At 51.3% G+C, this 24,232-nt stretch overlaps 1 protein-coding gene across 4 annotated transcripts in view; it reads left to right on the forward strand.

Annotated features, from left to right (window-relative positions):
* The window catches only part of LOC125741651 (CREB-binding protein-like), a 55,573-nt gene that overhangs the window by 22,978 nt on the left and 8,363 nt on the right, over nt 1-24,232 (forward strand). The window contains exons 2-23 of one of the 4 annotated variants that reach the window (XM_049012838.1): nt 769-1,421; nt 4,344-4,520; nt 5,096-5,393; nt 8,077-8,190; nt 8,997-9,242; nt 10,834-10,918; nt 11,216-11,353; nt 11,431-11,548; nt 11,708-11,805; nt 11,863-11,888; nt 12,069-12,131; nt 13,240-13,361; nt 13,711-13,887; nt 15,014-15,364; nt 15,589-15,768; nt 18,057-18,237; nt 18,567-18,685; nt 20,794-21,033; nt 21,526-21,614; nt 23,142-23,222; nt 23,380-23,436; nt 23,641-23,718. In XM_049012838.1, the coding sequence (XP_048868795.1) occupies nt 769-1,421; nt 4,344-4,520; nt 5,096-5,393; nt 8,077-8,190; nt 8,997-9,242; nt 10,834-10,918; nt 11,216-11,353; nt 11,431-11,548; nt 11,708-11,805; nt 11,863-11,888; nt 12,069-12,131; nt 13,240-13,361; nt 13,711-13,887; nt 15,014-15,364; nt 15,589-15,768; nt 18,057-18,237; nt 18,567-18,685; nt 20,794-21,033; nt 21,526-21,614; nt 23,142-23,222; nt 23,380-23,436; nt 23,641-23,718 (3,691 nt within the window). Of the gene's footprint in view, nt 1-768; nt 1,422-4,343; nt 4,521-5,095; nt 5,394-8,076; nt 8,191-8,996; nt 9,243-10,833; nt 10,919-11,215; nt 11,354-11,430; nt 11,549-11,707; nt 11,889-12,068; nt 12,132-13,239; nt 13,362-13,710; nt 13,888-15,013; nt 15,365-15,588; nt 15,769-18,056; nt 18,238-18,566; nt 18,686-20,793; nt 21,034-21,525; nt 21,615-23,141; nt 23,223-23,379; nt 23,437-23,640; nt 23,719-24,232 lie in introns of all 4 variants that reach the window. The other 3 variants (XM_049012837.1, XM_049012834.1, XM_049012836.1) reach the window with 3 other exon arrangements.

A 24,232-nucleotide genomic window follows, 5' to 3' on the forward strand; every position in this document is an offset into this window, starting at 1 on the left:
ATACCGTGAAGATGGGCTTTTGTCCATTGTAATGTGTATAGTTTCAAAGCAGCCAGTTTTGAATGCGTTTCTTGGTGCCCCAGTGTGGTGGCAGCAGAATCTTTAGAGAGGTTATGATGTGGATGAGAGACATGCGCTGACTTGATGCCCTCTGGCCCTCCGCTCGTTTTGAGTGGCGTCGCTCTGTACTGGCAAGTGCAGTGTGATGGTCATAAACATGTAGCCCTGAGACAGGATTATTGCTTCCTCTCAGCTCTGGCAAGCAAAGCCTGTACTTTGCTAAGGAGGGCACTGCTGTTAAGATACGCGTGGGTAAGGAAATGGACATTTTTACGAAATATAGTAACTCAGCTGGCCTTTATATTTGTATGTATGTGGTTCTTGGGCAAAAGGTTAATTCTCAAAACACTTCTGTTACTTTACTGTATGCGATGGTTTATTGTGTTAAAAACATAACTTGCAATTAAATGTCTGGATTAAAGTTGTCGACAGCTGCTGAGTATTTTAATGCTTTTGATGGCTCATCGTCCTGCTTCCCGTGGAATAGTTACAGGATTTGTGGAGGTTCCTTTTTCAAGCAAACAATGAGATGCTCTTTCAGCTTCCACTTCTTTAGCACGTGATGTTACTACTGGCCTGCAGAGTGTTTGCTCTGTCCTTGCATTGGTAATTAAAGTTTCATGTGCTGTGGTAGCAGGTTCTGAGTTTTAGCAGCTAAGCATGCCTTTTTCTTCCCTCTCTCTTTGTTGCTTCCTCCCCATCTCTCAGTAGACCTAGGGTCCTTCTTCGACCTAGAGAATGACCTGCCGGATGAGCTGATCCCCAATGGCGACCTGGGTCTGATGGGCCTGCCTTCCAATGGAGCGGCGGGGGCCTCGGCGGCTGCTACTGGGATGGTACCGGATGCTGCCGCCAAGCATAAGCAGCTGTCAGAGCTCCTCCGGGCGGGGAGTGGATCCGCTCTCTCCGGCACCATTAACTCTGTGGGCCCCCAGCTAAGTGCTCTGAACAAGGGCCTCCAGCCACCCGCAGGCTCCCCCACCCTGTCCCCCCAGACCCAGAAGCAGGTGGCGGCACCCGCTGGGCAGAATAACGCAGGCCTTGGGCTCCCCGCCGGATTCGGTCAGGCCCACGGGCTCCTGGGGCAGAACTCGCAGACTCAGCCCGGCCAGGTGATGAACGGATCGCTGGGTCCGACGGGCCGTGGCCGGGGGGGCCCGGGGCTGCAGTACCAGGGCCAGGCCATGCAGGGGGCGCCATCGGCCACGGCCGGAGGCGGCGGAGGAGCAGCGGGACCTGGCAGCGGTGGAGCAGGACCTGGCGGCACGGGTAGTGTGCTGGCGGAGACTCTCGCCCAGGGGACCCCCCAGATGGTTGCGCACCCCGGCATGAACAGCCAGCAGGCCGGGAACATGAGCAAGGTGGGTACCATGGGCAGGCAGGCGACAGGCATCCAGCAGAAAGCAGGACCGTGTCATTTCTCTCGGGAAGCCCAAGAATGTGTGTTTAGATGCTGAGGGGCATCCAGTACGACTGTGAGTGAACAGCTGGTGCCTTTGTGTGACAGCAGTCTGTCAAGATTCTGTTTGACCTTTGCAGCAGAAAGTGTTAAAAAAGGGAAAGGAGAGCAGTTTAACTGGTGCTGCGGTCGTGGCTCCAGCGGCACCTTCGAGCAGCACGCTGCGCCCAAAAGGGTTTAATCAATGGGTCCTGTGCTTGCCAGGCGGTAATAATCGATGTTTACGGTGTGAGGGTATGCGGGCGGGAGCGGAGGATGCAGGGAGTCTGGCTGTGAGGACCAGCTGCACTTGTCTGGCCTGTGAGCGTGGGGGGGGGGGGTTGGGAGCGGGGGGGGGGGGCAGCAGCAGGCAGCTGCCTGGCGGCGCGTGTGGCATTCCGTCGTAAATCCCGTCCCGCATGTGTCCGTGGTCCCAGCCTATCCCCCCCCTCCTCCTCCTCGCTGGGAAAACAAAGAGGATAACAAATCATGGTTAATGGAGGAAGCCGCGACCCTTCAGAAGGAGGCAGGGAGAGCGTGGCCGGGGGGTGTGAATGGACCGCCTTGACCCCTCCGCCATGGCTGGCCAAGCAGCGGGTGCTGCCCCGGGGGTGGGGGGGGTGCGGCTCCGCTGGGGACAGAGCCAGCTTCTGGCCTGTCCAGCTGGGGCTTTTCATCTCGCCTGCTGGAGAGCTGTCATTCGCCGGCTCGCCTGCTGCTGGGAATTAGAGTGGGGGAGTGGGGGGGCAGGAGGAAGCAGCGGTGGCTCTAGCATGGTGCCATCCAGTATTATCGTGCACCTTTCAGGCAGGAGGGTAGCTTGAGAGCCCGTCTGTGTCTTTGCCTGTTGAGTGCAGCATGGGAATCCACCTTATTGGGGGAGGGACGCAGATGGTAAACAATTTCACTCTTGTGGAATTCATCACCTGATAGCGAAGCTGGAAATAAGAGGCTGGGGGTATTTTAAATGAGGGTGTGGCTCGTGATTGGCTGATGGAGACATGGCGGCTCCGCCCTGGTCATTCTCGTCACCAATCGGAGCACGTGAGCTGTGAGATGGGGAAGGCGGAGGACCTTCTCGCGGTCTCTGCCGTCTGCTGATACAAACATGGCCTTCAGAGTCATTTTGAGTTTGGTTTCTCATTTTAATAATGAAAATAAAAGCTTGCATGTTAAGGGCAAGTGATCTTCACTGTTGTCTCTTGTGTCCAGCTCTGGTTTTCAGCCCCGGTTTTTAACCGGCGTCCTGAATGAGCCAGACGTCAGACATCCACGGCTCAAGCCTGGAAGTCTTTACCGTAGTGAATGGGAGGCTAATGAAAAGGCCACAAGCTGAGTAAACAGACTGGGCCTCTGGGCCGCAGCAGATATGCCCTCGACACATTCCATCATCTTTTTACGGGCGCCTCCCTGGTAAGCGAAATCATCAGCTTCTGCGCCACTGGTCGGATGTGTGAATCCCAAAATCATCTGTATGTGGGCCCGGTGCCTTCTGTGGGTCCGGGTGCGACTGCCCCCTCCCTCCCAGTGTGGCATTGAGCTTAGATTTAGAAGAACTCAATCCTGAGAGGAAAGGAGGATTTGGGAGTTTGAAGAAACCAACTGGCCTGCGGGTGAAGCGAGAAAGGGGGCCGCTGGTTGAATCCACCTCCCAGCCCTGGTGTGTGTATGAATTCATCAGCAGTTTTGTTAGCCGTGTAATGTTGCATCATTAGACTCGTTTTATTAATGAAATGCCGTTTCTAAATGTGGTCCAGGCTGGTCATTTTCGTCACTGTTAGCAGTGGTTGGTGACCATGCATTTATTTCCGGATTTAGTCATTTGAAGGTATAGACCGTCTTAATGATTCATCCTGATTATGCTGCTGTTAAGAGAAAACTGTACAGAATGGTACTGGGAAGCCTCACCTAGTGACACTGGTCACTCTGGGTCCTGTGGCCAGACGTCAGGCTTCCCTTCGGGATTGGATCCTGGTCTTCCAGCCGCACCTGCAGGTGGTGTGGGTATTGCGTTGCGGCCCAGTAGCGGAGGAGCTGCAGCCTTCTGATTGTTCCTGGGGTCTCTTGAGCACGTCCGCCAGTAGTCTGTATACAGGCTTGGGGTCTCCTAGCGCCTTCAACTGCTACGGCTGTAGCTTTTGCCGAATTTAAATCTTATTTATTTATGGATTAATTTATTTGTATGGCGCTTTTCAAGCCAGGTGGCACAGCATGTGCGTCACAGAACAGGCAGAACCAGCCAAGGAGTAAAATCAGAAATGACATTTCAGACAAACATTCAAGGAAGGAAAAAGGCTGAAATTTGTAAGATATCACAAACGTTAAATGAAACAAAGTTTATGAACAGATTAAGAATGAAATGCATTTACACAGGCTAAACGATAAGCGTGTTTTTAAATGAAACTTAAAAATAGCTACTAAGTCAGCAGATCTAATGCTTGCAGGCAAGCTGATCCGAAGTTTAGGCGTCCTCACAGGGCGTGCTGCATCACCTTCAGTCCTTAGTCTGGACTTCGGAGTAGCGAGTAAACGTTGGTCAGATGATCGTAATGATCTTGCTGTTTGATAGGGTATTGAAATTCCGATACATAGTCAAGACCTAAACCGTGCAAAGTCTGGAAAGTATCAATAGATTCTGAAATTGAACTGGTAGGAAGTGAAGTGATAATGTGCCGCTTGGGTTCCCAGGTGGATTTCCTTCACCGTGAAGGTAGTCTGTAGAAGGTAGAAGGAGCCTGTTGATGTAGTGGAAGGAGAGTGGAGCAGAGGGCCCATGTGAAGAACCGGGGAGAACCAGTAACCATCATGTTCCCCTTTTTCCTCCCTGTCCCTCATCCCTTTATAGATGGGTCTGTCGGGGAGCAGCAGTCCATTCGGCCAGCCGTATGCACAGGGCGGCGGCCAGGCGCTAGGGGGCGCCGCAGTCAACACCCAGCTTCAAAACAAGACAACCCTCTCCAACAGCATGGCCACGTTCCCCGCAGAGCTGAAGGGTGCCACCGTGTCAGGCGTGCCGAACTTGGTGAGTCTGCCTCCTCCTGGTGACAAGAAGCAGGTGTGCGGCAGTGGGAGGCTGCCGGGGTAATTTAAGTCCAGTTACTTATGCACTTTGCCGCTGAATATGGGGAGCAGGTGAACTTAGTGCCACGGAATTGTCAGTCTATTCAGTAACTGTCAAGGGTGATTAAGGAAAATAAATCCTTGCCTTTCATTTGGCCCATATAAATATTAACCTACAACTACTTACCAGAAAGTTTTATTTATGCTGTGTGTTAGTTATTTTTACCCTTGCCTGTTTAATACAGCTGCGTATTAAATGCTTGTGGGAGTTTTACAAAATGGTCTGAGGGCAGAATGAAAAATGATTGGTTCAGAGAGATAACCAATCAGATTATAGAGGAGGTGGGAGCAGCACATCTGATTGGCTGGGCACACCTCTTCTAGTTGTTTTGACTCAACCAATCAAATTGTACCTCTCTGAACCAATCATTTTCCGTGTAAGTAAAACTCCTATGTCCATATTAAACACTTAAGCGCCAGTGATGTGTGGTTTGAACCTCTTAGTCACATGTCTGGGTGACCCTCCCTCTCTGCCAGTCCCAGATGCAGCAGCAGCAGCAGCAGCAAGCTCCAACCCCGCAGCAGCCACAGCCCCAACCACAGGTGCCCTCCGTAGGCATGGTGTCCAGCCAGGGCGTGTCCACGGGCCCCACCGCCGACCCGGAGAAGCGCAAGCTGATTCAGCAGCAGCTGGTCCTGCTGCTGCACGCCCACAAGTGCCAGCGGCGCGAGCAGGCCAACGGGGAGGTGCGGCCGTGCTCCCTGCCCCACTGCCGCACCATGAAGAACGTCCTGAATCACATGACTCACTGCCAGGCCGGCAAGTCCTGCCAGGGTGAGTGTGACTCCAGCTGCCTCTGGGACCCAGTTCATATGGTGCAGCTTTATATACATGCAGGAGTTGGACAAAGACACTGAAACGTTGGCCAGTAGTGTTTGAGGTTTTCCGCCTATAATGTGCGCGGCCTGGTGGCCAATCTTTACTGACTGCACGTTACATCAGTAGGAGCAGAGTGTGAAGGTTGAATTAGCCGAGCAATAGCGCAGCTGTACGTGAAATACTGCAATGCGTGCAATTTAAAAGGAGACGTGTCAGAGTTCAAAAGAGGACATGTTGTTGATGTGCCTCTCACTGGCTCAACTGTGAGCAGGACAGTAAGTCTCTGTGGCAGGTCGAGAGCCACGGTACCCAGGGTAATGTGGCCATACAACCTTGAAGGATTACAGGAGTAACCGTGGACGGAAGAGGAAACTGCCTGAAAGGGAGAGGGTTGTGTCAGTAGAGGCATTTTGTTGGTGTGGATTTAAAAACCATTGATGGAAACACTGAACTTTGGGGGGGGGGGGGGGGGACTCTCAAATTTCACAAAAACATTTTTACATTCACTTGAGATGGTTTTTGTGGTGAGTCAAAAAAGAAGTAATTTGAAAAACTGCAATGGAAAAAAATTAGCAAGTTGATCGACATGATTATTAGATGTTCCTGTTCTATTAGCACTTGGGAAGTCTGCTCTACGTCGAAGTTTGAGATGGGTATCTTAATCTTGCGGGACTGGGAAATGCCAAATACTTTTCACATGGCATCCTTGCATGATATAACATTCCCGTCCCTGCTCCCTACTTAGCCCGGCTGTCTGCCTCGCGGCCGGCGGCTCTACCCGGCTGTCTGCCTCGCGGCCGGCGGCTCTACCCGGCTGTCTGCCCCGCGGCCGGCGGCTCTCCCCAGCGGTCTGCCTCGCGGCCGGCGGCTCTCCCCGGCTGTCTGCCTCTCGGCCGGCGGCTCTCCCCAGCGGTCTGCCTCGCGGCCGGCGGCTCTACCCGGCTGTCTGCCTCGCGGCCGGCGGCTCTTCCCGGCTGTCTGCCTCGCGGCCGGCGGCTCTCCCCGGCGGTCTGCCTCGCGGCCGGCGGCTCTCCCCGGCTGTCTGCCTCTCGGCCGGCGGCTCTCCCCTGCGGTCTGCCTCGCGGCCGGCGGCTCTCCCCGGCTGTCTGCCTCTCGGCCGGCGGCTCTCCCCTGCGGTCTGCCTCGCGGCCGACGGCTCTACCCGGCTGTCTGCCTCGCGGCCGCCGGCTCTCCCCGGCGGTCTGCCTCGCGGCCGCCGGCTCTCCCCGGCGGTCTGCCTCGCGGCCGGCGGCTCTCCCCGGCTGTCTGCCTCGCGGCCGGCGGCTCTCCCCGGCTGTCTGCCTCGCGGCCGGCGGCTCTCCCCGGCGGTCTGCCTCGCGGCCGGCGGCTCTCCCCGGCTGTCTGCCTCGCGGCCTGTGGCTCTCCCATCCCAGACACCGCGGTCTGCCTCCCGGCCTGTGGCTCTCCCATCCCAGACACCGCGGTCTGCCTCCCAGCCCATCCCTGGGCTCCGTTCTCCCTGGCGGACTGCCTCACGCCTGGCTGCTCTCCCCGGCGGTCTGCCTCACGCCTGGCTACTCTCCACGGCGGTCTGCCTCACGCCTGGCTGCTGTCCCCGGCGGTCTGCCTCACGCCTGACTGCTCTCCCCAGCGGTCTGCCTCACGGCAGGATTTCATTCTTGCTTTATTTCTTGGTTGAGTGGTTGCGTTTCCCCCGTGCAAGTCTTTCCTTGCTCTCTCTCCAGTGGGGGATGTGATCTCGGGCTTGCCGAGCTCAACAGCATCACCTGGACTGGGACTCTTATTCTGTCTTCTGTGTCCACAAGCTAAGTGCTTTTACTTGAAGGGTGAGGCCTGTCATTTTGGTAGGAAGGGGTGGGGTGGGGAGTGGTTAGGCACCGCCGGCTCGCTTACTACAGCTCTCCTCCAGTGAGGCCCGCTCTTTAGCTGCTCGGGTCGCCCTGTGTACAGCAAAGACACTGCGACCTATGGTAGTTTCCCGGTCACAGGTCCATAGGGTACACTGTTTAATTGCTTTCACAATGCAGTGTGGACGACTCCCCAGAAGCTGAGGAGGTTAATTTCAGTAGCATTGCTCCTGAGCCCCCCGTATCTGCTGTTTGTCGCCGTGACTTGTGACCCACACCTCTGTGCTCCTCAGCTGCGTCGGTGTCCGTTAGACGCGCCCGCATTGCTGCCCGCCCTCATAGTTTATCGCATCTCGCTCCTTTCGGTGCGTAGCTTGTGTTCCGGTGTAAGAAGCAGTTAGACCAGCTCAGAGGTCTCCAGTTAAATTTAAGTTTTTTGCTACTAAGGCTTATCTCAGCTAAAACCACTGGATTTTTAATCAGCAGTGTTTATAGTACAAGAAACGGTGAGGAAGCTATTTCAGCTTGACAACTGCAAAAAATAATGGCAAGCTAATGCATTTCTGTATTTTATGTTTGCATCATTCACTGTAACCTAGACATTTTATACATAGCCCTGTACATTCTTATATAATACTGGCTAACTAAGAGTGTTCAGCCAATCACAGAATGCGACTGTTAATCCTGGCGCAGCTCTGATTTGATGGTGGAGTGAGAGCGGCCTACCCTCACTGGCCCCAGGCTCCACTGTGATGCCCCCCGTTTTCTCACATTGTGTAAGTACATCTCTCCCTCCACCCTGTCTGCAGTGGCCCACTGTGCATCCTCTCGACAAATCATCTCGCACTGGAAGAACTGCACTCGGCACGACTGCCCCGTCTGCCTGCCCCTGAAGAATGCCAGCGACAAGAGGAGCCAGCAGCGTGAGTGGAGCGCACTCCAGCAGCACCTCTGATTATTACTAAAGCTTGCCCCCAGACACTCCTGTCTTTCACCTGCTGTGGAGCACAAACAGCACATGTTTTCAGAGGCTGAGAAATAGCAGGGCATCATCGCCAGAGCTGTTCTGGGCTTGATGCAGAAGCATGCGGGTGGGCTTACCCGCAGACCTGTGATTGGCCTGTGTCCCTGTGACTCATTTACACCCCGGTTAATTCATTTGCCTGGTGTGCTCATTCTCACACTCGTTCCAGCTCTGCTTGGTGCTCGTTACCACAACCAGCACTGACACCCAAAAAGCCAACTGGAATGTTGTTGTTGATTGTATTACCCTGACGGGGAATACATGTGGTTTCTAAGCGCCACAGACACTTATTGGCATGATAACTCAAAAAGTATTTGATTGTACAGCACTGCGTAGTGGTAGCACATGAAACGACATGAAACGACGCAAATCTGCTGCACCTGATTACTTTGAGACAAATCATACACAAGTTGAGCTTCTAATGAAGATCTTTTTTTTTTGGTGAGGCAGGGAGAGTGGAAGGTAGAGGATAAATTCTCATGTATGAACTTTTTTACTTCGCCCTCTTGTGTGGCGGTATAGCTCTTTAACCCACATTCACTGCCCTTATCTAAACATCCCCCAGGAGCGGGTAGCAGCAAGCGCCCACATCAGCTACACCCTGCTGTTTTATCTCCCATATCTGCTTCAGATGAGTTGGCGGCCTGTGGTTCCTCAGGTTATCTTGGTCCTGCTGCTTCTCACGTTTGTGCTCTGGTCCTGCAGCGCTGCTGAGTTCTCCCAACACTAGCCTGCAGAACGCTATCGGCACTGTGGGCTCTGGCCAGCAGGCCACGCCCACCATCAACAGCGCCACGCCCATCGACCCCAGTTCCATGCAGAGGGCCTACGCGGCGCTGGGCCTGCCCTATGGCAACCAGCCCGCAACACAGGCGCAGCAGCAAGTCCACGGGCAGCCAAACGCCCAGGCGCAGCAGCAGCACCAGCAGATGCGGCCCATCAACGCAATCGGTAAACAAACTCCTACTTATCTGCATATACTTTCCTGCATGCAGAAATGCGTGTGTTACACTGTTCTTTTTGTTGCTCTGTCATGCTGATACTACCAGATGTGCAGTATATCTGTTAGCATGTCATACCAGCCAATGTTTGTCAAAAATCAGACGCTCATCCTCAGCGACTGTTACTCTCAAGGCATTTGGCGTGATGTCAGCCTTGGTTAGTTTTGGCCAGGCAATATTTAGGGCACTTTCCACCAAAGAGGTGTTGGTTTTCCACCTGCACTTAAACTGGTACCGGCACTGAATGACATTATAACGCAAGGTGGAGTATTTTGTACCGAATTCAAAAAATGGCTGTAATATATTATAAGGCTGGATGTGGGATATTAATACCAACATTGCATGTTATGCACATGCAGTTCTTAACGCAAGAGCCGCGACATCTTGGTCGAGATCAGGCTGTTTCAGGCCTTCACACTGTGCGGACATTATAGTGTGAGGAGATTAAGCTTCACTAAAACATTTTTACTTTGTCATAGGAAACAAAACTTAGCAAGCAATGGAATTTGAGTGATTGTTCCTTTTTCATGATTATCTAGTAAATGCCATCAGTGTGATGTTCATCCTTCTGCTGTATGTGCTTTCCAGTCATTTTCATCCCTGAACTCACTCACTCATAAGATGGATTTCTGGGAAAAATATTTTCATTTTTGCTTTATAAATATCCCTGTATTTAGTAAAACAAAATCACAACCTGATATTTTTTTCCCGATACAATGGAGTCCTAGGTTACTGCAAATACTTTTTTATTTCTTGTAATACCATCCAGATTTTCCCGTCTTTCAGCCAGATTGTTATGATGTTCATTGTTATTTTCTGAGTTTGTAATTTTTGTCAAGGTGGCATTAGCCTGCTGCTGAAACCCAGCACAATTTGTATAACCAGTCGACAAAAAAACGTGTTTGCAGGTCCCACCCTCCCTCCCCCAAAAAAAAGGTACCTCGGCTGGTTTGGCAGTTTAGGTATTTAGGAACATTTGGTCCAGGGACTGCATCAGAAGTTAATGGAAAAGGAGAATTCTCGAAGGTACCGTACCAAAAGTACACTAACTGCTGCGGTGGGAAAGTGCCCTTAGACTGTAGTCAAAATGCAAAGTTAGCAGCATCAGACCTAAAGACATAACTACCAAAATAATGGAGATGCTCGCGTTAAACGATCAGCCATTTCCTGTTGTGGAGAACGAGGGCTTTTGTCATCTCATCCAGCATTTAGAACCTCGCTACAGTCTCCCAGGTCGGCGCTACATCCCTGACGTCTCACTGTCAACATTATGTGATGCGTTTGCTGCACACATTCACAGGATCTTAGGAAGTAATGTCAGTGGTTAGCTGGTCATTGGTAATATTGGACCAACATACGGTGTTATCGGACAAAATTGGCACGTTGTTGTACCATTAGATGGCACTGCACAAAGCTTGAATTTAATTTTGTTCCGTGATTAATTCGCGTGCCGAGTGGTGTCTTAATCAGGCTTTGTGGCCGGAGTGGTCTGGGTGTTTGTGGGGGATTCCCTTGCTGACTTGTTGGCTGTTCCTCCTCAGGCACTAACCAGATGAACATGTCCGTAAACACATCGGAACAGACTGGCCTGCACCCAGACTCTGCGCTGCCGCCCTCGCTTCCCGGGTGAGTGGAGCAGTGCGATCTTCCAGCGTGAGCTCGCCCGGATACTGCTGTCGTTGGGACGTTCTCCTGAACGTGGGCTTGGTTTGCTGGAATTTATTAAGCACCTGATGATTAGAATGTAATAATCCCTCTTGTATCTAGCATACTGGTTGTAACAAACCTTGTCGTACCGACATCTTTGCCGTCTGTGCTTCTCAAAGTGCCCTGAGATTAATAGTCGGTGAGGACGAGCTTCTGAATGTCTCCTAACGCTTCACTTTTTTTTTTTTCTCTCGTCTCCCATCTTGCTCCCCGCAGCCAGCTGATGCCGGATGGGGCAGCTGTGGGCACCTTGAGCAACCTGCCTACAGCCGCGCCGCTCTCTGCCACAGGCGTGCGCAAAGCCTGGCACGAGCACGTCACCCAGGACCTGCGCAACCATTTAGTGCATAAGCTGTGAGTGTCGCCCCTTTTCTGCCTGCGGGTGCCTGCATGTCAGTGGCTAATCTGCCTGCCACCCCCCACCCTTGTAGAGTTCAAGCCATCTTCCCAACCCCCGACCCTGCGGCCTTGAAGGACAGACGGATGGAGAACTTGGTGGCCTACGCTCGCAAGGTTGAGGGAGACATGTACGAGTCTGCGAACAGCAGGGTACGGCACGCCGCTCTGTGGCCAATCGGCCGTCTTCTTTGTCTGATCCTGATCGTTAGGCCGCTTAAAAATGAACAGTAATGAAGGAGTCATTTGGGCGAGTGGCTCTCCGATCTTTGGGAGTAATGCTGGGCCCCCTGTTGCCGCTGTCCCTGGCAGGATGAGTACTACCACTTCCTGGCCGAAAAGATCTACAAGATCCAGAAGGAACTGGAGGAGAAGCGGAGGTCACGGCTGCAGAAGCAGGTTGGACAGGCGCCCATGGCGGGCCCCGGGGCCCAGCAGCCGGGTCTCGCCCAGCCGAATGCCTTGGGGCCCGCGCAGGGAGGACGTCCACCCAGTGAGTACGCTGTCCAGCGGTGGGTGGGTCAGTCGATCTTTGGGCCGTATTTCCACTGTCCTCTTCCATGGCTCCATCCCTGAGGCCATAGATGCACGTTAACACCCTCTGACCCTGCTTTGGCGTGTTGTGTGTTCTGCTCACTCACTCCCCCTCTTCCTCTCTCCTCCTCTTCTTCAGATGGACCTGTGCCTCTGCCCACTGTGCCAAACCAGATCATAAATCGCATGCAAGTCACACAAGGTACCCCCCCCCTCCCCCCACTGCTACTACATTACAGCCATGGTGCTTAGTACCCCTGCCAATACAATGATCTAAGGTCTACTCTCGGCCTCTCAGGCTTAATCTAGAGGAGAACCCACAGGCTGTGTTGTGGTCCTGGAGTGCTGCATGCAGGAAACCATCCGCCTGCTGCTCTTTGTGGATCCCGTGGCCTTGCCCTGCTTATTTTGGCCAGTGCGATCCTTCCTTGGAAGCTGGTTGTCTGTTTATTTTAACGAGTGATTAGTATCTGGGTTGTTTCTGCCTGCATCATCTACTCGATTGACAAGAGATGAAGCATGTGACCAAAACTTTGGTTCAGAGCCCAAAGCCGTTGGCCCAGTACTCTTTGCAGCCTTTGTTAGAGAATGTGATGCTGCCCACATGTTAACCAAGGTCTACTTGGTTTCCAGTCAGCTCTTCTTAGCTGCTGGTATTGCTGGAAGAATAATTTTTTATATCTGCCCCCTAGTGGCAAAGCGGTGAATAATCAGCCTCTGTGACATTTTGTTGAAAATGCTCGTTTTCAGGGTTACTGGATTTTTGGACACTGTCAGCCTTTGATCTCTCAGCGACTGAGCTTCACATTTGCGTGCAGTTGGTTGGAATCATTGGGGCTTCCTGCTGCTCACTTAGGATCATTTAGTCTCTGCTGACTTTGGAGCGACAATATTGAATCTGAGCTGCTCTGGTTATTCCCATCTGGCCTCTAATTATGCCCGTGTGTGTCTGTGTGTATGCGCGTGTCTTTGTGTGTGTGTGTCTTTGTGTGTGTGTGTGTGTGTCTGTGTCTGTGTGTGTGTGTGTGTGTGTGTCTTTGTGTGTGTGTGTGTGTGTGTCTTTGTGTGTGTGTGTGTGTGTGTGTGTGTGTGTGTGTGTGTGTGTGTGTGTGTGTTTGTGTGTGTGCATGTGCGCTTGTCTCTGTGTCTGTGTACGTGCTCCTGTGTGTGTGTGTGTGTGTGTGTGTGTGTGTTTGTGTGTGTGCATGTGCGCTTGTCTCTGTGTTTGTGTACGTGCTCCTGTGTGTGTGTGTGTGTGTGTGTGTGTGTGTGTGTCTCTCCCTGCGTCTGTCTGCACGTGTCTCCTGCAGGGATGAGTCAGTTCGCCCCCATGGCGATGCAGAGTGTGCAGATGTCGCCGGCGTCCCTGGGTGCCCGCGCCGCCTCCCCCATGAGCCACCCCGTGCAGATGAACATGAGCTCTGTCCCAACGGTGAGCCCCTCCCGCCGCCCGCATGCGCCCACCGCATGCGCCCACCGCATGCGCCCACCGCATGCGCCCCGCAGCCACCTCCGCGGTCATGCTTCTGTAACCGGCCCAGGCTGATTTAGTCTACAAAAGGCGGATCGTGTTTTAATACTTCCGTCTGTGCCATGCCCCGCACCCCTGATTCCATTATTATTATTTATGTAGCTTGGGTAGATTGGGGCTGTCGTTGGCCGGCTCCCTTGTGCCAGCCCGGCTGCTCTCTGCGTCTGTGGAGAGGGCTTTTCAGATCTTCTGCCATGCTGTGCTTCTGGGTGCCAGTGGAGTAATGGAGTGAATTTTGCTCTCCTTCCAGATGGGAATGTCCCCTTCCCGGATGCCCCAGGCCCAAAGCATGATGGGAGCGCATGGCAACAACATGGTGGGCCAGACTGCAAACCAGGCCCAATTCATGCCTCAGACTCAGTTCAGCGGGGCCCTGAATGTGAACGTGGGTTTGGGGCAGCCCGGTGCACAGGCTCCCATCCCCCAGGTGAGTGAGGGGTGGCTAATCGCAGCGTGGTGGCCATTGGCACTTTTCCATCAAAGTTCAGGAACCTAGGTCCTGCACAGCATAACAGGAACCGGGACCTTTATGCTAGATGAGCATGGGAGGCAAAAATCTTGTAGGTTAAACTTCACACACGATTTCATAAGAATCTACACTGCGGCGACAAAACATGAAAAAGTTAGTTTGTTAGTTATTTGTTGCTGGGGGATGAAATGTGCCGTCCGAAAGACCCGACCAGATCATGTCCTGTATCGGATCAAAATAGGACACATTTTATCTATGATTTATGTATATGCCGTGACATATTTCTAACTTATTATTAAATCTGGCCAGCGGGTCGATCTTTCATTTTACGCCGAGTAAAAAAACGGGACATTTTTCTGCTAATAAGTAACTTGCCGGCAAGTTTCAGCACCGGTACGGGTAATATCAGGCAGAAATGTATTGGTCATCGGTCAAATTCTCCAATAATGATAATTGATACCTTATTGATCCCCATGGGGAAATTGTCTTTACGCCTCCCTCAACTTGCTCTACGTATAGTAAGTTGTCCGCGAGGGGCTGCCACCCGTAGCGGCGCCCAGGGAGCTGGGGGTTAAGGGCCCACACACATGCTGAGGCTGGGTTTGAACTAGCGACCTTCTGATTACAGGAATAAAGAAAAAAAAGAACTTGTATAAAAATTGGTGTAAGATAGTATTGGACACACTTGCTTACTCGTGTAAATTCCATCTGATCAATTTTCTCTCCACTTCTTGTATATTTTGTCCACACTTCCATGCAATTCTCAAGTGCCAGTGCTTGTGGTCAAAACTTTATCGCTGTAGACCCCATCCGGGAGTTCTTGGTCAAGCGAAAAGTACCGATTGCAGAGCAGGGAAATTGGCTGAAGAACCGGGCTGATTTCCTGTAGTGGGATCATGATAGAAGCTCCTGGTTCCTGAAAAGGGTTCTAGGTCCTGAAAAATTTCCGGCGGTGGAAAAGTGCCTTATTCGAGCCATTCGCTACAAGGGGGGGGGGGCTGGTTGGCAGTTGAAATGTTAAAGTAGGCAGCAGTGCCATCTGGGTACTATAATGGACAGCATTGGGCCTGTGTTTTCTCTCCAGCAGCAGCAGCAGCCACCTCCACAGCAGAACGCTAACCTCACCATGAATGCCCTCGGCCCCATGGCGCCCCAACTGCCCTGTGCCCCGCCCACCCAGCCCTCACTGCATGGCACGCCGCCCCCTACCTCAGTAGCCGGTGGCCCCGGCCTGCAGCAGCTCCAGCACGTCACTCCCCCGCAGGCCCAGCCGTCAAGCCGGGCCTCCACCCCTGCCCCCCCGCCGGGCCCCACCCCCATGCAGGGGACGCCGCCTGCCCCAGCCCAGCCGCGCACGCCTCTGCCTCCCCAGCCGGATCCCGTTGCGCAGATCCAGCAGCCCCTGTCTGCACAGCCGCAGCCCCCCACCACTCCGGTGAGACTCGGGGTAATTTTGCAGACCCCCACCTCACTTTTTACCTTCGTTTAATTAATTGTTTTTGACGAACCAGAGGTCCTGAGAGAATGTAATATTTTGTTCTCTGTGCACCAAAAAAAGACACTACGGACTAATTCTGGGTGGGATTGCAGGCTGCCGGCGTCTGTCATGCAGGGTGACGTTCTGTGTCTGTTGTGTCGCCCCCCCCCCCCGTCCCCCAGCTTTCCCAGGCTGCGACCGGTGCAGACAACCGTGTTCCCACTCCATCCTCCGTGCTGGGGGGTGAGCTGCACACTCAGCATGCCCTACCTGACCGGCCTGTTCACGAGCCCAAAGCCGAGCCTCGGGACGAAGAGCAGGACTTTGAGTCCGGAGGGTTGAAGTTGGAGCCCAAAGCGGAGGTGCGTGTCGATGCGGGGGACTGGCCAGTGAGTTTGGCCGGGTGTGGCTCTGGGTGCTGTGTCTGCCTAAAGGCATGGTAGTATGAATTGTAGCCGGACAGAGCAGAACTATTCCAGTAAAACATACTGTAACCTTCTCAAACTCTGAGATTCCTGCCTCCCCCAAAATCCAGACCATCTAGGGGGTTGTAAAGATGAATGACATACAACTGCAGTCATTGCGTTTCGCGGGGTTGTGTTACTCACTGAAAATGCGCCTTTTTCTGCTCACAGTGGCTAATGTTTGAATCAAACTCTGTTTTAATGACTTTCTAAATGCCACAGTGAATGTTCAGCATATGGGCTGCCATTTTTTTTTTTATGAAATCATTGGCTGTGAAGCATTCGGTGATTACAATGATGGACTTAAACGACTTGTGATTAGTTTTAATTGCTTCAAAACCTTTCCAAAATGTTTTTCATATTCTCCGAGCGGCTGCATAAGTGATTAAATTAAAAGCGACGTGCACTTCTGAAGAGGTGGCTTCCGGTGCTACTTTTGGGGAATGTTTATACCGATTATTTACTGACTGACTGACTGGAACACCGACTTCATATGAAATTTGTTAGCTAAACAGGAAGTAAGCGTGATGTTTACCTAGCGAAATTAAGTGCCTCTATGAAAACGCAATAAATACAAGCTCAAGTGTAGCATTGCGCTAACAACTCAAAGGTGATGGGTTCACATCCCAGAGAGTGAACACAAATTGTAACTATAAGTTGCTTTAAATGATAGTATCAGGTAAATGAATAAAAGATGGATTTAATATGTATTTAAAGCTCAATAGCCACTGATTTAAGGAATGCTTTATTATGAGATTTGAGCGCTGGGCCCCCGTTGTTCTTAAACACTTTCTCCTTTATCTGTTAAACTTTTTTTTTTAAGGTGAGGGGGCCATTTCGAGCTGCCTTTGTATGGCCCTTCGGGCCCCAGTTATGTACTGCTCTCCCGGCCGTATTCTGCACGGGCAAAGAAGCCAAACACATGAGGCGTTCAAATTCCAGATTTTTTCTTTCGGGCTCCACATCCGAGGAACGCTGCCATGAAGTGCGATGGCTTCGGCACTGCTGGTTTGAGTTTTGAGACCCATGTGCTCATGTCTTCCACAGGCAGGTTTAATAATGCTAAATGTCACTTTGCTCTTTTTGTCCAAAGGCCGTAATTACATAACATTCTAAAGCATCTTACCATCTAAAATGTCACAATAAGGGAAATTAGAACCAGGCAAAGGCAAAGCCTGCATCTTCATGTATTCGCCTCCGACTGCCTAGAAAACAGTTTCTGAAATCACCACCATGGAGCGCAGTGGATCTTCTGCCTTCCACTTGCCGTTGACTGTCTTGCCTTGCGTTTGCATCACTAGGAATGATGCGGTAAGTCAAAAAGGAATTTCGATCTGCGTGGCGGCAGATCTGGGTTACGTTTCGGAGCTGTGCGCTCACACTCCGCCTCGGCTCTTAGTCAGTTTGCCGTAGTGTGGGTTAGAATCCAGCACCTCACATTTCATATTGGTCAGCCGGCCCATCCAGAGATCACTGGCTGTGTGGGACGGGTGTGGTCCCTGTGCCGTCTGACCATCTTGGACCACTGTGTGCATCCAGATGGAAAATCATTCTTTTATTCAAACAGACATTTTCCCAGTCCGATTCTTCATGTGAAATCACAATCGGCACAGAACTGCGATACGGTGTCAGACCTGAAGGTCTGCAGTAGCTATTTTAACCTGATCTTGCTTGCAGCTTCTCTACCAAAAGTAGAATTTCCAGTCTAATAGTAAACTGCCATGTTTCATTCCCTTAAACAGTTTTAATATGAAAGTCCTGTACAAGTCTCCGGGATGACAGATCCGCCCTCGGACATGCGGTCTATGTTGTTTTCAGCCCCGTTGATGTCTTGGCACACAGGACTGTGGCCTTACAGGTCTATGTTTTCCGTACCATAGAACTGGCTGTTTATCTCCGTAACACTTAACCCCCTCTTTCTCCGCTTAATGTTTGGGCTCTGCCAGGCAAAGCTGGTACCTCCCACTTAGTCCTGTTTTATTTCACGTTCAGCCGATCTTTCAAAAAGCCTGTGATGGCGAAATGCTGCAGGTTCAACTCCCGTGATACTTCCACGGAATGGTTTGGTTTCTGATGAGTGAAATACGATATTCTGGCAAAATGTCATGTAATTGTGAATAGCTCTGAGGTAAGTGTGCTTAGTCAGAGGCCTGAAACTTCCCCTTGTTTCCTATTCTCTCCTTCAGTCGGAGGACGACTCCTCATCCCTGGTGAAGAAGGAGGATCCAGAGGGCTCAGACTTCAAGCAGGAGCCCATGGACGTGGAGGAGAAGGTAGAGGCAAAGCCAGAGCCCAAGGAGGAAGATGAGGAGGGCGGGACCAACGGCTCCACCACATCCACACCCGCCTCACAGTCCCGCAGGAAGAGTAAGAACACAGGCCTGTCTTTGTCCTGGCTGGCTGGCTGGCTGACTGGCTGGTTGGCTGACTGACTGGCTGACTGACTGGCTGACTGACTGGCTGACTGACTGGCTGACTGACTGGCTGACTGACTGGCTGGCTGACTGGCTGGCTGACTGACTGGCTGGCTGGCTGGCTGGCTGGCTGGTTGGCTGGCTGGTTGGCTGGCTGGTTTTCTCACCATGACGATTTTGTTTTTGTGACCAGTCCAGGTTATTCTTTGTCTCATGTTCCCCCCCAAATGTTTTTTTTCACCTCCCTGCTACAACACCTCCTGCCCACCCGCCGCTGTCCAGTCTTCAAGCCTGAGGAGCTGCGCCAGGCCCTGATGCCCACACTGGAGTCCCTGTACCGCCAGGACCCCGAGTCGCTGCCCTTCCGCCAGCCTGTGGACCCCATGAGGCTGGGCATCCCGGTGGGTTCTGCGGTCACAGACATGCAGCGGTTCCTCTCTATCTGCATTAGGATACATCTACCTGTATAAGTTTATCCAGTACTGGGTGAGCTTGGAAGGGCAGAGCACACACTAGATGGTGTGCCAGTCCATCACTGGGCATACACACACACAACAATCTTTAAAGATCCAAATTAAACTAGAATAGTTATTATCAATGCAGACCCCCAGACAGACCACATTTGCCCCCTTCCAGCTCCCAGCGCCCCTGTACCAGGTATCCTTGGTTGTTTGGTTGTTTGGTTCATGTCTGCTGGCAAGGAGTAAAAAAGTGGGCTATTTGCAGGGTCCACTAGCACTGCGGTGAGACATATGGGTTGACAGGAATCTTGTAGGAAGACAGAGAACATGCAAATTTACATGCAGATCATGGACTGCGCACCGGTCCTCAGCCCTGGAGGTGTGAGGCCACCGGCTGCTCTTGGGGTTTCCGTTTTAGGGTCCTATCCCGCCGCACCAGGTACCAAACTTTCAGTACTTCAAGAAAGTACGGTACTTCAAGAAAGTACCAAAAGTACGGTACTTCAAGGTGTTGGTTTTCCACTTCTGTAAAATCTGGCACCGGCGCCAAATGACATCACAACACGAGGCAGGTTATTTTGTACTCAATTTGGAAAAATGTAGTATATTACAGGGTTGGGCGAGGTGTGATATTAATACCAACATTGTATGTTATGCACATGCAATTCTAACATAGCTGGCCAGCTAGACTGAGATCAGGTCACTTCACTCCTTCATACTGTACGGACATTATAACGCAGTTTTAACCGTTATTCCTTTTCAAGATTATGTTTAATGTGTGTTTTTTTTTTTTTTTTAAATCATCTTTAAGTTTCTCACTGCTTTTGCGTGAGCGCTGCACGTGTTCTCAGAGATATTCATGATCATCATCATCATCCTTGCTGTTTAAATCACCCAGACGCTTCTTTGCTTCGTGAATAACCCCAGTATTTAGTACAAATCACATGGCAAATCAAATTCCAACATCATGCTGCCCTGGAATATTACACAAAATACTTCAAATACTTTATTTCCTCTTGATCTTGTATCTGTTCTTCCGAACAGAAGTTCTCTTCATGTGTCTATGCCTCCATTATTATTATTATTATTATTTATTATTTATTATTATTAGTAGTAGTAATATGATTCATATTATTGTTGTTAATGGCAATTTATTTGTTTGCTATGTTTTTTGTTAACTTTTTTCAAGATAACAGTTGTTCCAGAGGCCGAACATAAAAACTTTTGGCAGAAAACATTTTAAAATCCCGTCCTAAAATACTTAAGTACCAGAAAAGTACCCCAGCTGGTTTGGTACTCTGGGTACTGGACCTTCTGGTACTCTGGGTACTGGTACTCTGGGTACTGGTCCTTCTGGTACTCCGGGTACTGGACCTTCTGGTACTCTGGGTACTGGTCCTTCTGGTACTCTGGGTACTGGACCTTCTGGTACTCTGGGTACTGGACCTTCTGGTACTAGTACTTGACCACAAGTCAGTCGAAAAGGGAAGATACTAGAAGTGCGGTGCCTGGTGTTGGTGGAAAAGCGCTCCTGGTTGTGCTGTTTTTTAAATGCCTGCTGGGGCATTAAAATTAACTCTAAATGCCCTTTAGGGCAGAAGGAAACGGTGCAAGTTGTGGAATGTTTGGTTCTGTAAGACGGACCCATTTGATTTGTCTGTTAAATGTCTGTCATCATTGAGTGTTTCTAGCGAGCCCTGATTTACCGCCGCTGGCTGCTTGCTGTCAGGCGCTTAATGCATCATTTCTTGCACTAACAGCTACTGCAAGCTTCAGTAATGACATAGCGGCTTTCGGCCGTGAACCTTTCACTCAGCTTATTAATTCCTCACATGTCGTCAGATCAGATTAAAGGGGAAAGGAGAGGAATGGAACCAGCAGAGGTCATTGTCGTGCCTTTTATGGCCATATTCATGCTGACGGGTGATTGAAAGTCTACCGGTGGTTCACGATTTAGTGACATAAATTATAATTATGAAGCTGGCTTGGGCCCCCTTTGGGCTATGCTAGCTGTTTATGGTCCTCTTCCCCGGTCTCTGGTCCGCCAGGACTACTTCGACATCGTGAAGAACCCCATCGACCTGTCCACCATCAAGCGCAAGCTGGACACGGGCCAGTACCAGGAGCCCTGGCAGTACGTGGACGACGTCTGGCTCATGTTCAACAACGCCTGGCTCTACAACCGCAAGACCTCGCGCGTCTACAAGTACTGCTCCAAGCTGGCCGAGGTCTTCGAGCAGGAGATCGACCCGGTCATGCAGAGCCTGGGCTACTGCTGCGGGAGGAAGGTGAGCAGCCAGTGGCTGGCTGAGAGCGGCGGGGTCCAGGGGGAGGGCGGCCGCAGGCGTCGTCCATTCTTTTGGGGGAAAGGTGACAGTGGTTAAGGTGCAGGTCACCTGATCAAAAGTTCGCTGGTCTGGTGGAGTTAGTGAAGGATTCTCCTGCATGTACTGGGAGGGGTCACGTTTTTATTTATTTAGCAGCTAGTCCCTTGAGTAACTGCGGATAAGAACCTTGCTAATGGGCCCAACAGTAACATTACTGGGATTTGAACCAGTGGCTTTCTAGTCACAGGCACCGTGTGCCAAACCGCAGACACCCCATCCAGTGTCTGTGCAGCGGGAAGGTCCCGCTGGCCTGTCGCGAGCTCATCTCCTCGTTTTCATTTGCCCCTGGCTGTGTGTGCCAGTCGTGTGACGCCACATATGCGATGTCTGCTAAACGCGAATAAACAGCTGACTGTGGCGTCTCTCCCCCTCTCTTCCGTCTCACTGTCGCAGTACGAGTTCTCACCTCAGACGCTCTGCTGCTACGGCAAACAGCTCTGCACTATTCCTCGAGACGGCACATACTTCAGCTACCAGAACAGGTGAGCCCTCGGGGGGAGGATTGAGAAAAGGGTTCCTGTGTGTTAAGTTCTTATTTGTAAGCTTGGATTTAAGTTCACGCTTCACTTCTGCCCCTCTGCGACAGAATCAGTTATTTTTCCCAGAGGTCCAAATTCCAGCAGCCTCTGATAAAATTTTTGGGGGGGGGGGGTGCGGTTTGTCGACAATAGGTGGTTTGACTCGACGAGTGGTGATTTCATCAACAAAGGGGTGGTCTGACCAGTGCGTGTGTGGATTAATCGCATGTTCTGGATTAAATTGTTTCTGTCCAGTTGCAGACCGGAGTCCACCATTTGATACCCCTCCTCTAGAGTGCCGAATTTATACGTTTCTGCTTTAAATGTGTGTACACCTTCAGTGGCCACTTTTTTAGGTACACCTAGCTAGTACTGGTCAAAACTCACCTTCGCCTCCAGAACTTTCCATTTGTGCCATTTCTGTTAGCTGCCCATTCTCCTCTGACACTGTCCAATCGACAGGATGCTTCCAGCCACAGGTAATGCACCAGTAATCACGCCACCTTCAAAGTCACTTTTATTGGGCATCATGACTGTTCTAGTTTTCAGTTAAACAGTAACTGTAGCTCTCGTATTGAGTTGCAACCGGATGATTGGCTGTTTGGATGAGCAGGTTTTTCGCAGTACTGAGCAGGTTTACCTAACAAAGTGGCTACTGAGTGTATGTAGTGCGTCTGCCCACATATGAACTGCATCACGGGAAAATCGGAGACCCCCAGGCTCCAGATCTGCTCCCATTTCGCACTGGGATTTCGCAAGAGCCCAGCGGAGGAGAGAGTGGCGCCGGACAGCTGTGGCTAAATCAAGGCAGATGTTGTTCTTATTGCTTCTCCTGCGGGCTTGACATTTCTGGTAGCGTTCTGTGATCCCGGCCAGCTATTGTTTCCCAGTCAGTGTGTCAGATGCCTTAGTTTTAGTGGAAGCGAACCTTCAATTGCTATTAGTAACAGAATGCAGATGAGAGGCATCTGAAGTCATTCTGTCTGCCGGGCAACCATCCGTTTTAACCATTCCCAGTAACTAGCACGCTCATGAGGCGAGCTGGACGCGGAGCATCTCTGTGGAAGTGCCCCTCTGCTCCCCCTGCTGTTCAGTCCCTGCTACTGCACTTGGCCAAAACTAGATTTTTATTCAGAGCCGCAATCACAGGACCATTGGTTCCCAACCCGAGGTCTGGGTCCCTGCTACGAACATATTTCTTAACGAAGCAATATGACTGAGTAGTCGCTTTATGTCTGCGATTTGATACAGTGCATTTCTTAATAATCTAGGGGTGTCTAGTAATTATGGATAAAAATCTGAGACGTTTTTATGCTTCTAATAATGAAAAATTGGAGCCTATTACACCCTTCTGCAGAGCGATCTCTGGCACACACAAGGCCTGCCGCACCGAGCTGCTCTCGCCGTGCGTCTCAAGGCCATCGGCATCGAACCCGTGCAGTTTTGCGTTGCGACGAGCTACTCATGCGCCCGTGGTCTTATCCCCGGCAGGTACCACTTCTGTGAGAAGTGTTTCAACGAGATCCAGGGGCACAGCGTCACCCTCGGCGACGACCCTGCACAGCCTCAGACGTGAGCTGCCGCCGTTTGCCGCTCGGCCACCTCTGATACTTTCCTTACTGTTTTTTGGTCTCCTTATTGAAAATATGCTGGGCGGGTTGTTTAATTTTTAAAAAGGCTGTTTGGTTTCTTTCATATTCAAAATGAAGTTCTGTCTTTTTCCTTCTAGTATGATATCTAAAGAGCAGTTTGAGAGGAAGAAAAATGACACATTAGATCCGGAACCGTAAGTAGATGTTTTGCTTTTGAATACTGAAGCCCGGTGTTGAGATGTGTGGAAACGTTTGAATCGTTATGACCCATTTCGTTGCTGACTGACCTGAAGTGTGACAGCGCATCCTCTGCCCCCCCAAATCAAATTCGTCCCAGCCTTTGAGACAGACTTTTTGTCGTCCCCAAAACAACCCCTTCCCCTCCCCAACCACACCAGGTTCGTTGAATGTAAGGATTGCGGACGGAAGATGCACCAGATCTGCGTGCTACACTACGAAGTCATCTGGCCCGCAGGGTGAGCCCCCCCGCACGCCTTTATTTCTGTTTAATTTTAGCAAGCAGGACTGGTGTCCAGTCTTCACAGCCAAGCAGGCTGCTGGGGGGGAAGATGTGGCACACTGGTGGTGTGGAAGTCAGAGCTCGCACACAGCTTGGAGGAAAACACTGCCAGTGTCTGCTAGCACACAGCTAGCAGTTGAGGGGAGAGAGGGCCAGTGCGCGCTGATAGTTGCAGGAAGACACTGCCAGTGTCTGCTAGCACAGACATAGTAATTGCAGGAAGACAAGGTCAGTGTCCACTAGCTCACAGACAGCATTTGCAGGAAGACATGGCCAGTGTCTGCTAGCACACAGCTAGCAGTTGAGGGGAGAGAGGGCTAGTGCATGCTAACAGTTGCAGGAAGACACTGCCAGTGTCTGCTAGCATACAGCTAGCAGTTGAGGGGAGAGAGGGCTAATGCACGCTAACAGTTGCAGGAAGACACTGCCAGTGTCTGCTAGCACCCAGCTAGCAGTTGAGGGGAGAGAGG

Source organism: Brienomyrus brachyistius, chromosome 5, assembly GCF_023856365.1.
Source record: "Brienomyrus brachyistius isolate T26 chromosome 5, BBRACH_0.4, whole genome shotgun sequence".
Lineage (NCBI taxonomy): Eukaryota > Metazoa > Chordata > Actinopteri > Osteoglossiformes > Mormyridae > Brienomyrus > Brienomyrus brachyistius.